Genomic DNA, 13701 nt, shown 5'->3' with positions numbered 1-13701 from the left:
GAGTCCACAGGCCAGTGCTCTGTCCACTGAACCAAACCGGTTAGGGCAAAAGAGTGAAATCTTACTGTTTGTGACACATTGATGAACCTATAAGGAATTATGGTAGGTGAAATAAGTCAGACAGAGAAAGGCAAATATCATTTGTTTTTACTTATTGCAGAATTGAAAGAATAAAACAAACAAACAGAATAGAAATTGACACATAGATTCAGAGAACAAACTAATGGTTGCCAAATGGGAGAGGGTTAGGGAACTGGGTGAAAAAGATGCAGGGATTAAGAAGTACAAATTCATAGTTACAAAAGAGTCATGGGGATATAAAGTGCAGCATAGGGGAATATCATGTATATAATAAAAGCCCAGCGACCGTTACGTTTTAACAACCAGAACGACAGGTTGCTATGATGTGCACTGACCATCAGGGGACACACGCTCAACACAGGAGCTGCCCCCTGGTGGTCAGTGCACTCCCACAGCTGGAGCGCTGTTCAGCCAGAAGCCAGGTTCACAACTGGCGAGCACAGTGGTGGTAGTGGGAGCCCCTCCCGCCTCCACGGCAGTGCTAAGGAGCAGCAAGCCAGGCAGTAAGGAGCGAGCTGGCAGGTGGTTAGGAGCGAGGGGTCCTGGATTGCGAGAGGGCACAGGCCAAACTGAGAGATCCCTCCCACCCCCCTGCATGAATTTCGTGCATCAGGCCTCTAGTCAATAATATTGTAATAACTATGTATGATGTTAGGTGGGTACTAGGATTATTGGGGAGATCATTTCATAAAATATATAAATGCCTAACCACCATGCTGAATCCATGATCTCTGACAACTCAGGTGAGTGCTGGAAGGTCACAGCAGCTTGATGTAGGAATTCATCTTGGGAAGTTAGGATGATATCAGAATATCACTCCAGCTCTAGAGACCTCTTCAAAATCACATAAATCTCCCCAATTAAACTCTGAAGTGAAAACTAGGCCAAGAGTCAAACAAACAATATAAAGAATCCTGTCCCTAATCAAAACAATTATGAGGAGTAACTAGCAAGCTTCATGTCAGGAATGAATAGAGATGCATACAGAAGCCCTTATACCTGCCCCTTTTAAATAATGACTTCCATGCCTTTTGTGTTTGTGTCAACCTGTTAAGGATCATAGTGCCTTCAGGATCTCAGTGCAGACTCATTTAGATTTTGTTTCAATTGTAAGAATTTGTCATCAGTGTACTTGAGTATGTATTAACAAAGTGTAGAATTGAAGTGCCGACAGGGATTATTTGAAAGAAACATTGACTGTAGAAAGAAATGTTTTGAAAATTAACTCATCAGTATCTTGTTTTAGTTTTTCCTTTGTCAGAACTAAGAAGAATGTCTTTTGTTCCTAATTGCATTTTATGAGACATCTTTTGTGTACACTTTGTGATTTTTTCAGATTTTGCTGTATTAATTGACTAGCTCAATCATTATGTATTACTTTGAAAGCAGTGACTTAATAGTGTATGTAAGTTCTGATATTTTTCGCTATATGTGGATTATACCAATTGCATAAAGTGAATTTAAATTTCATGTGATGATGAAATTCAGTTTCATAATGTGAACATGTGATGCTTCTTCTTGAAGAGATAATAATGTGGTTAGAGAGATAAGACTAATGTGTGAATTAATACACACATGAACATTTCACAAGATGAAAACCTATATAGAACTAAGCTACATGGGGTGAGGTGGTCTAGAGGTAAGTATAAAAGCTATGAGTCAGGAAATACTGAGATAAATGAAAGCTAGCATATAGTTAGGAGCTACTTGCCAGAAGAAATGTATGTGAGTTGGGCCTAGTAGGGAAAACATCATAGAAAGGGAAAGCACATACATTAATTCTTAGTTTTAATTCCCCAAACTGTGTCAAGTTATTATATTCCTCTCTACTCTCTATTTCCTTTGTCATCACTCTGGTTGAAGTCATTATCATCTCTCTCCTAGATTAATGCAATAACTCCTTAATAAATCTCTCCTATTAGCGCCATCCTGATCCATTCTTCACCTAAAGGTTAAGTATATTTATGTGCATCAGGTTGTCTTCATCCTCATTAATAACCCTGTGAGGTAGATTCTCCTGGTCTCACACTATTACCTGAAACCTTAAGCACAGAAAGATGCATCCACCCTACTAAATGGCAGAGCTAGGATATGGTCTTGGGAACTAGAGCCTGCACTCATAATCATCATGCTATGTGCCTCCATGGTATACTGCTGTTTTTATTTAGGCTATTATAAAGACTTTTTGCCAGAGGTAGTATATGTGTGGGAGGAGGTGGAGGGGGTAAAGATTAGTATAAAAACAAGCAGCTGCATGAATTTGGCACAACAGCTGTAAAATTAGAAACAATAGTAGCACTTGAACTGAGATTCAAAGTTGAAGCTTATGAAGTTTATGAACCTTAATTAAAATGTCACTGATGCAGATGCCAAAAAACATGAAAAGAATAATGCATGTTAGTTAATTGTCTTCTAACTAGGAGAAGAAAATCAGGAAGATAATCAAATGAGCAACAGGCATTTTACATTTTGATTAATAACTTTCTCCATCATCAAAAGACTCTCATGAAAATATCTGGGAACAAAGACAAGTGACTAACTAGCTTCAATCCTCTGTGGATGAAAGGACAGTTTGTATTTTGTACATGGTCAAATGTACTTGAGAGAGATATGATGTACAAATATTAATTTGTTAGAAGCCTAGAAAATAACAATCAGATATGCTCGATGATGCAAAATAATTTGGACATCATGTGTTCATGTGGATGAGACATTGTGTTTTATTCAGTGTATACTCTTTGTTCAGACACTATAATAATTTTAGAGGACAAAATGTAGTATTCTATTTGGAGACTAATTGGCTATTTTTTAAAACTCCTTACTTTACCTAACCTCCTGGACATTGTTATTGTAATTCCAAAAAAAGTCTTAAATAAAATATTTCTAAGAAGCAAGAATAAGCTGATAATCTGTAGATGTGTGTTTCCCTGAACAACAACAACAAGTTAATATACAGATAGCAATTTACTTCTTTCTATATGAAGTGTCTGGCACAGTACTTGATACACAGAATCTCATCGGGATCTTAGGAAGTGGTTATTTTTATCCCTATTTTCCAAAGGGAAAATTAAGAAATAATTTTCACAAGTATACATAGATCCTAAGTGACAGAATCACTAGAAAACTTCTATTTGTTTATTTCCAAACCCAAATTCTTAATGACTGTGTCATACTCTTTCTTCCTCCTTTTCTCCTTTCCTTCATTCTTCCATCCTTCCAAAATATTTATTGAAGATACACTTAGGGACATTATCATGGTAGGCACAGGGGACTCCACTCATTTTGAATTCTTTTCACTTTAATATTGAACTATATTGTTTTCTGGGAACTGTATCTACTTAGTACATGGTAACTACCTGGTCAATATTTGATCAACTAAATGTTTTGTTTTTATATTAACTGGGTATTATCATGACCATATCACTCTAATTAATGCATAATGTTATGTATTCCTACCTTGATCTTTTTATTTTCATGTAAATTTGGGGGAGAGACTCTACCTAGGAAATGCCATATGAATGTTTATCCCCACATTCTGTGCACACAGATGGCAAAGGGAAAAGTGCTCACTTTGTTCCAGGAGTTAGTCGACTATGGCTCACAAGCAAAACACAGGCCAATATTCACCGAGTTATGGAACGGTTACCTCTACCTCTATTAATCTCTCCTAAATGTGTTTAAGAACTGGCTCCATCTGTGAGACTCAGAATCAGTGACAGGTTTTTCCTCTGTCTTGTAAATCAACAACCATTTTTGCATTATGCCAATACTTGCACACACAAATCTCATTGCAGGCTAGGAGGATTACCCCAAATCAGCACTTTCATATAGCCTCACCACTGCCTTTTAGGAAGGAAAGAAGTGAAACCATTGAAACCTACTTTTAAAAGATTTTAAACTAGATATCATTCTCTTTTTGTGAGTGACTGTTTAGCAATAGAATCCATAAATCTACAAACAAGGGTAGGGCCAAGAAATGGCACAATGCAAATAAAGTGCCCTCACTTACACAACCACAGTGACAATCTATATTTGCAAAAAGGTAAATTGGGAACCCTAAGGACAGTTGCCAATCACTAATTTATATACAATAGGGCTTACTGTATAGTCTGAATTTAATGGGGTACAAACTTAAAATGGTTTTACTTTTTTCTCCAATCATTGTTTCATGCTCTGAAGAACATTTCTTTCTAATCCCAATGTCATTTGGAACAGATTCTGTAGCTTTCTGGTCATTTTAAGTTATTAAAAATACTAGTAATTTAAAGCTTTGGTTTCGAAAGCAATACATATCTCACATTGTCTTCTCTCCTGGGGACGATGCTGATAGAAGTGCTTGGAAGGGTTTTCTGGGATGCCAGTCCCCCAGGGTATAGGATCAAATAGGCGGGCTAGAGAATGACAGGTCCTAACTGGTATCATGTTTTATGAGAGCTGCCTATTACTGTTTCAGTGTGGTTCCACTTGTGTTTGTGGCCACCATCCATATGCTAGTAGGATCAGAAGTCCTAAGAAGGAGTCCACTATGTGTTCATCAAGGGGAAAATTTGTGATTTTCACCATGACACTTTTGGGGTAGCTACAGAAATATGAAGCATTTCACAATGAATAAAAGAATGGATAAAAATGGAGGAAGGGATGCCCTGGCCTGTGTTCTCAGTGGTTAGAGCATTGACCCGGGCATTGAAGGGTCTCAGGTCCAATTCCAAGTCAAGGGCATGTACCTGGGTTGCAGTTAGATCCCCAGGCCAGTTGGGACGTATGTAGGAGGCAACCAATCAATGTCTCTCACATCAATGTTTCTCTCTGTCTCTCCTTTGTTTCTCCCCACCTCCTTCCCTTCTTTCCACTCTCTTTGAAAACAATGGAAAAAATATCCTCAGGGGAAGATTAACAAAAAAAAACCAAGAAAAATGGAGGATGGGAAACAGCCTATATCAATACAAATCTTATGTTAATTTACAGTGAGAGGAAACAGAAAAATGTTGAATGCAAATTTGAACAGAGGAATGGAGTTTTTGTTGTATTTAGTGATTTTTAAAATTTGCTTCTATATTTTTTAACCTATTTGAGAGAGAGGACATTTTAGGTGATACTAAGTGAAGATAGAAATAATGTAGTAATGAGGGGAATGATTCATGTTTCAGGAGAAGATTAAGGGGAGGACCAAACCAGTGAAGTCTTTAGGACACATTTAAGGGATGTGATCTAGACTGACAAGTATGAATTTGTCTCTGATGGGAGAAGGGTCAACTTCCTCTATTTCAATACTAGGGGAGAATGTAAAGATGTATGTAATTACAAGAAGGTTTATAGCTTCCATGCTAGAAAGATGAGAAAGTTACCAATTAGTTAAACACTTTGGTTAATTAAGAATGAGCTATCCTGTCTTTTGAGGGGAATGGTAAATTCCATTCTTTTATATTGCTTCATCATTTCACTGTTGGATTGTAACATCTTTTCTGTTAGCATTATACTCTTTAGACAGTTAGAAAATGAGAAAAGATAGCTTGTACATGTAACACAAAACATAGTTGATGAATACCATGTGTTCTTGTATTCTAGTATATCTTGTCACTTAGCATCTTTCATTTTCTGGTAAAAATGAATATCATACCACACCTAAGCCCAATAGCAGCCCTCTTCTAAGATGAATATTACTTGTGGGACCAATTGGAGAAAATATTTTCTTTAAAGATAAGCAACTCTTCTTGAAATAAGAACATTAGTTACAGTATAAAACCAGGTCCTTTCAATTACATATGGCAATCACTATGACTCTATTTATTGGGATAAAAACTATATTACATATGTAATATATCATATGTATGAAATCAATATCTGAATGTGTATAGTATATGTATATATAAATCATATCTATATACTATATATCTATATAACATATACATATAATATCTGTCTATATTAAACACACACTATTAAGTATAACTTACCATTATACAATGTAATTGTATAGAAATAAATATTTATGGGTACTTTACTTAATACATAGCCTCAATTTCACAGTAAATCTAGGATAACAAGAAATACATTCCATATGTCTTCCAAGTGTTCATAAATTGAAAGGAGTGATAGTGGAGTAAACCACTGCTTACACTACAGTGCAATTAGTTCTTCATAAAAGCATTTTAAAATATAAAACACACATATTAAATACTAAACAGAAATTATCTTGGAGATGGGCTTTGAAGGATGCACAAATGTTGAGGATATATAAAGGAATCCTAGCACATTTTAATAACACTAATAACATATCCAAAGGCCTACCATGCAGGAGATATGGACAACTGGGAATTAATGGTCATTTAAAATTCCAGATGGATGCAGAATAATACTAGTAGACTGATTTTCCTTCAAATCAAATTTAGTTATTGAACATGCATCTAACATATACAAATTTATTCATTCATTGCAAATATTGGATACCAAATACTATCTATTAAACAGCAATTAGGTTAACTACTAGAAACTAAAAATTAGGTAGTCTAATAAAGACACATAAAAATAATTGTCTTATTTCTATGATTCTAATGCTACAGTATTTAAACATATTAAGTAATTTCAAACTAAAATCCTTTGCCAAACCTTAGTATATTAGTTCTAAATTGTGTTCATCCAATGTTTGCTTGAACCATATAAGATCTGACGATTTTGCCTTAGCCTCAGCTTTTTCTCAGACAATATTACTGCATTTTCTGCAATGACTATTCTACAACAATTGCTATTTCCCCCAGATTTGGCAATGTGGAGGCTCATTGGAGATTGTGACTTGCTCTCATGTGGGTCATGTTTTTCGGAAGGCAACTCCATACACCTTTCCTGGTGGCACTGGTCATGTCATCAACAAGAACAACAGGAGACTGGCAGAAGTGTGGATGGATGAATTTAAAGATTTCTTCTATATCATATCCCCAGGTAAACAATTCTGACAGTTTTCATTCTCTGCAGGAGAAAATATAATTTTAAGGATGTTGAATATGTGTTTCATTATTTTTGCTAGTTTAAATAAAATGTCATCACCATAATATTGCAGAAAGTTGTGTTTGAGAAAGTTGTACTATGAAGTTAATTTTCACCTAAAATGAGAAACACTATACTGATCTCAGATGCCTAAGTATCTTTTTTTCTTTGTTTCTTTCTTGCATAAGCATTATATTAGAAAAATGGAGCAAAGAGTACACAGAGAACTCCAAATTTAATTAACATGTATCAGGTCAATATAAGAAAATAATTTATTTTCAAGAAAAGGAAGCCTTTATTTCCTTGTTTCACATATAAAACTGACTGAGTTGGTAAGAAATTTTGATAATGTTTAAGTGGAGATGTTTTCTACTGCCTTATTTTCTTAAATAGCTGACTCGCAAAAGGTTAAATGACCTACAGAAACAAGATAGAAAATTATACAGATATTTTTTTATTTTAAATACTTTTTAATAACAGTAAATTAATCATCAATAGGTATGTGAGAAAGCTTAATAGGGGCAATAAAATGTTATTCTACTTTATTACAGAGAAAAATAGATACAGAAATGGAAGTAAATTTGGGCTATCACTGGGTGGTGACATGAGTAACTTTATTGTTTTCCTTTTATTTCTCTGTATCTTCTAAATTTTTCTTATAAAACATTATTAATTTTCCATATAAAACATAAATTAATTTTAGTAAAGTATTAACAATTTAAAAAAAAATTGAAAGTCATTACAAAAGGAAAGAAAGCCTTGCGAGAAAATCCCATTACAGGGTTGTGTGATTGTAACCAATTTTATTCTTTATAATTTTCTAGAGTTTCTCCAACCATTATGTTACTTAATTTTTTAAAAAAATTACTCTGAGATGTTACTTATTTTTTAAGGAAAAAATTAAGCATGAGAAGATACAAATAAGAAGATGACACAGGGTTGCCTTCCAGATCTCACAGACACCAAAGCATAAATTAATATAACAATAAGATAAACTTTAATGTTCTGGGTTTTTTTGTTTGTTTGTTTGTTTTTAATATATTTTATTGATTTTTTTACAGAGAAGAAGGGAGAGAGACAGAGAGTTAGAAACATCGATGAGAGAGAAACATCGATCAGCTGCCTCCTGCACATCTCCTACTGGGGATGTGCCCGCAACCAAGGTACATGCCCTTGACCGGAATCGAACCTGGGACCTTCCAGTCCGCAGGCTGACGCTCTATCCACTGAGCCAAACCGGTTTCGGCAATGTTCTGTTTTGATAGTTTCTATGTAGGCCCTATGGTCATCAATATCATTGTTAGGAAACCCATAAAAATAACAAAAATCCATGCCTACATCCTCTTTTTTATATTTTAATCAACTAGAGGCCTGATGCACGAAATCCATGCAAGGGGCTCAGCCCTCGCAGCCCCGGCTTCATCCGGAAGGACGTCTGGAAGGTTGTTGGTTACCCAGTCTAATTAGCATATTATGCTTTTATTATTATAGATATTATAGATTACATGGCTTACACAAGCCTGTTTTGTTTCTAGTTGACAGACTCTGATTTCTGAAAGTTTATATGAGGCTGTGAAACTCTTATAGATGTGAAGGGAGTGAGCAGGGTGAACTTTCCTATGAAGATCAAGCATTAATCTGTAGAAAAGGAAAATGAGGAAGGCATGTGTAAATGTGTGATTAGGAGAAGGACTTTTCACACATTTTCAAGACTTCGTCTGTGTCAAGCAGCTATTGCCAGATACACTATTTCATGCTTAAATGTATTTCCCTTTACAGCAGGAAGCCATTCCAGATGCTCACAAACTTAGTTCAGCAAGAGCATGTAAAATTCACAGCTATTCATTTATACAACCTTTTCATTTTCTTTCGATGATCCTTTTTGAATATAAATCATTACTTGTAGAAATATATAAATTCAAATATGAAGAAAGGAGCAATGGAATGAAGAAGTATGTAATGTGTGATTACATACTCCTTACATTTAGGAATATAAGTAATTGAAATAATTGTAAATATATATATTATATTCACTCTTGATGAATACTATTTGTAAAAGTGATGTATAACTCTTTTGTATAATTCCCCATTGAGCAAAAAAGGCAGATAAACAGTGGAACCATTTCTGAAACTAATAAAATGACAAGCTTTAGAGTTTAAAGGGTGAAAAACAAAGCTTGCTCTCTGGAACTAATGACACCTTGTTACTGGGAAGGGACTGAATATTCTGGAATGTGTAGTTTTTACATTACAATAAATACCACTAAGGAAGTTATTGTTCTTATAAAACGGGCTCATTTAAATCCAGAAAGGTACCTTGGAAAGCAGAGAAAGGGTACTTGGGGAATATGCTGGAAGTCTGTAGGAGTTTCCTAAGAGGCATTTATGCTTATGTATGTCTCAGTCACAGCATTGCCAAGCATGGAACCTGCCCGCTGTAGTGTGAGCAGAGAGAAAATAAAAAACATGAAACATTAAATTGCTTCTCAGTGGAAAAGGAAGAGTAGTAAGCTGGAAACTGGAGTTGGATGCTTAAAACCAATTCTAGCCCTGGGCAGGTTTCAAATCATCCAAAAACAGATAAAGTGGGTTGTATTGAAGCAGCCAGGAGTCTGTCATGTGAATGGTGTCAAGCCATCTAGAGTGGATAACTATTTTTGTCATTACCGATGGCTTCTGTTACTCTTACAATCAAAATCTCAGATTTCTTTGCTATTGTCTAGAATTGTTTGGTTTCTATTTTTTATCTCATTGTGTAACAGGTAAGTTTATAAAGAGGGAAGATGGTGTGGGGAAGATTAGAGGCATATATACCCGCACATTCATACTGAGAATTATAGTATAACTAGAGGCCCGGTGCACAAAAATTTGTGCACTCGGGGGTAGGGGGTCCCTCAGCCCGGCTTGTGCCCTCTCGTAGTCTTGGGCCCCTCGGGGGATGACCACTTGCTGGCTTAGGCCTGCTCCCCGGGGTATTGGGCCTAAGATGGCAATCAGACATCCCTCTGGCAGCCCGGCAGCCCTTGGGGGATGTTCATTTGCCAGCGGGGAGCAGACCTAAGCTGTAGTCAGACATCCTTAGTGCTGCTGAGGAGGCAGGAGAGGTTCCCACCACCACTGCTGTACTGGCAGCCATCAGCTTGGTTTGTGGCTGAGCAGAGCTCCCCCCTGTGAGAGCGCACTGACCACCAGGGGGCAGCTTCTGCATTGGACGTCTGCCCCTGGTGGTCAGCATGTGTCATAATGAGCAGTCATTCCCAGTCTTTCTGTTTTTAGAGTCAGTTTGCATATTACCCTTTTACTATATAGGATAGAGGCCTGGTGCAGGGGTGGGAGCCAGCTGGTTTGCCTTGAAGGGTGTCCCAGATCAGCGTGGGGGTCCCACTTGGGTGCCTGGCCAGCCTGGGTGAGGGGCTGAGGGCTGTTTTCAGGCTGGCGGGTGACTGAAGCTCCCAGCCTCTTTTTCTTTTCTTTTCTTTTCTTTTTTTATTTTGGGATTTATTTACCTTCTATATCTGTCACTGGAGCTGAGAGCCGACTCCAGCTCTGAGGCCATTGCCGGCTGAAAGCAGGTATCTGGGTTTGTTTAGCTTCTATAATTGAAACTCTGTTGCCATCACTGGCGCTCTAATCTCTGAGGCCCCAGCTGGCTGAAAGCAGGTTTCTGGGGTTTGTTTAGCTTCTATAATTGCAACATTGTTACTTCCGGAGCTCAGAGCTGGGCCGCGGCAGGCGGGGAACCTTGGCTTCCTCCATCACTGGAGCAAGCAAGCCTCCTGTTCACTTCAGCTGCCTGGCTGCCGGCCGCCATCTTTGTTGGCAATTAATTTGCATATCCTGCTGATTAGCCAATGGGAAGCATAGCGGAGGTATGGTTAATTACCACGTTTGTCTATTATTAGATAGGATAGTCATAAGCACACACATATTTATGAAGAACTCTAAAAAGTTTATACTGAACTCTGTTTGATTCTTCTGAACCACCTTGATATTCTGGCTAAGGAAATTTTTCCTTTCTAGAAGCACCACCATGTATCAGTTAATTTGTCCAAGATGTTTTGTGAAGAGAATCCTATTTTTTATACCAGCACTACTCTGAATCTTATTTTTTCACTTATGCAGTTATTAAAGATGCGATTTTTAAGTAGTGATCTGTTATGAATTGAATTCTGACAACATTGCTTCTTTTCAATATGGTTTATAAAATATCTACTTTATTGGTTGGCTTCAGGAACACTTCAGCTCTTTCTCAAACTGGGTGTTCTTCCTTTCTAGAAAGTATGTTATTCCTTGTACTTTTGACACCATGGCCAATACATTATTACTCTGTATCATATTGTTTCACTTTTATTATTATCATTTCTATATCCAAGGTAGTTCAGATACATGCATTTCCAGTGCTTAGTAATTTCCTGTCTGTGTAGTCCTTGAAAAAAAAAATAGGCTGAATAATTAAAAGAATGAATGAAAGACAAAATAAATGAATGAATGTTGAAAGGGAGCCACTTTCATTATTTTTATTTTTTAAATTCTCACCTAAGGATATGTTTTTATTCATTTTTAGAGAGAGGGAGAAAAAGAGAGAGAGAAATCTATCAGTTGCCTCCTGTACACACACCAACCGGGGATCAAAACTACAACCTAGTTATGTGCCCTGATCAGGAATCAAACCTACAACCTTTTGCTGTATGGGACGATGCTCCAACCAACTGAACCACCTGATTAGTGCAGGAGACACTTATTTTTTCTTTTCTACTTAATTCTCCATTGACATCTGGTCTGTGTCAGGGGATCTCTTCATAAGACTTTCAGCAAATGAGAAGCCTTTATCCCACCTCTCTGAGCCAATTCCTGGTTAAGGACCCACTGACGAAAGAAAGGTGAAGGGTGCTCTTCTTATCAGAAAAGGCCATTCCATTGGCTTACTATGTACTTAGGGTTTTATGATTCCACCATAATCAGAGGCATACACAGTAATATAACTTTTAAAAAATTTATCTTTATTGTTGGAAGTATTACAGATGTCCCTTTTTTGCCCCATTGACCCCCTTCACCTCACACCCTCCCTCAGGCCTTCAACACACTATTGTCTATGTCCATGGGTTATGTGTATATCATATAAGTTATTTGGTTAATCTCTTCCTGCCCGTCCCCCTTCCCTCTGAGATCTCTCAGTCTTGTTCCACGCTTCCATGTCTCTGGATCTATTTTTTTGTCAGTTTATTTTGTTCTTTAGATTCCATATATAAGTGAGATCATGTGATGCATGGCTTTCTCTGACTGGCTTATTTCACTTAGCGTAATCATCTCCAGGGCCCTTCATGCTGTCTCAAAGGGTAAGAGAGCCTTCTTTTTTTATGGCTGCATAGCATTCCACTGTGTAAACGTACCACTTTTTAGCCACTGATGTACTGATGGACACTTGTACTGTTTCCAGATCTTATCTATTGTATATAGCACTGCATCAAAATAAAAAGCTTCTGCACACCAAAAGAAACCACCAACGAAATGAAAAGGGATAACACATTTGCCAATGATACATCTGATAAGGGGTTAATTTCCAAAATCTGTACAGAATTTATACATCTTAACAAAAGGAAGACAAACAAATTTAAAAATAAGCAAAGGACCTAAACACTTCTCCAAAGAGGAATACAGATGGCCAAGAGACTTATGAAAAAATGGTCAGTTATTAATCATCAAAGAGATGCAAATTAAGTGACAATGAAGTATCATCTCACACCTGTCCGGATGGCTACCATCAACAAATCAGCAAACAACAAGTGCTGGCGAGGATGTAGAAAAAAGGAAACCCTAGTACATTGTTGATGGGAATGCAGATTGGTGTGGGCACTATGGAGTAACAGGATGATGTTTCCTCAAAAATTTAAAAATGGAACTACCTTTTGACCAGGTATTCCACTTCTAGGAATATAGCTTAAGAATCCCGAAACACCAATCAGAAAGAACATATGCACCCTACAGTAATGTAATCTTATCTTCCAGAATTAATATAAAGGCTAACAAGCACAATTTAGACAGATAATACTGTTTTCTGATAGAGTAGCATAAGAGTTGTTAAACTTAAAATAAGATTATTTTCCACACATTGATTTTTATTTTTCTCAAGCCCCCCCCCATTAATTTAAAGTTAAAATGGTATGTATAAAAATGCATGTGTTAATTAATTTTATCTGATTTTAAAAAAATATTTATTCTAGAGCCTAATTGTTTTGGCCTGTACACATTAGCCATTGGCAATATTGGTAGAGTTGGCATTGTCTAATTATGTCTCCTAGATGGTTAATAGAATGAAGAGTAGAAATACTTTGAAATAGTGCTGATGGGTACATGTTCAACACTTATTCAGTTTGATTTTGGGTTGTCTTTTTAAGAATGCAGATACTATAGCATCATAGGTTTTTAAAGCCTCTTAGGCTCTTAAAGGGTGAGGCAGATTTTACCACTAGTTTGGCTGGCTGTTTCAGCTTAAGCCAATCCACTTGTTCTAGCAGATCCTTTGAAATGATGTGATGTAAGAAGACAACCACTCTTCACAGAACAGTCCAGGCTAAATGGCAACATTCATTCCTTGTTGGTCACAGGTAAAAAGCTTGCTTTCAGTGTAGTCACATTAAC

The 13701-nt window shown here is 36.8% G+C and overlaps 1 protein-coding gene across 4 annotated transcripts in view; it reads left to right on the top strand.

The window, feature by feature from the left end:
- Positions 1-13701, top strand: part of GALNT13 (polypeptide N-acetylgalactosaminyltransferase 13) — a 474320-nt gene that overhangs the window by 324929 nt on the left and 135690 nt on the right. For all 4 annotated transcript variants that reach the window (XR_013996206.1, XM_081095196.1, XM_081095197.1 and 1 more), the window contains exon 9: positions 6837-7017. Coding sequence is in view for 3 of the 4 variants with exons in the window: in XM_081095196.1 (XP_080951322.1) it covers positions 6837-7017 (181 nt within the window). In the remaining variant the exon portion in view is untranslated. The remainder of the gene's footprint in view (positions 1-6836; positions 7018-13701) is intronic.

This window comes from Myotis nattereri, assembly GCF_964212035.1.
Source record: "Myotis nattereri genome assembly, chromosome: 7".
In the NCBI taxonomy this organism is placed as follows: domain Eukaryota; kingdom Metazoa; phylum Chordata; class Mammalia; order Chiroptera; family Vespertilionidae; genus Myotis; species Myotis nattereri.
Note: the sequence above shows the minus strand (reverse complement) of the source record. Positions and strands in the feature narration are given on the sequence as shown.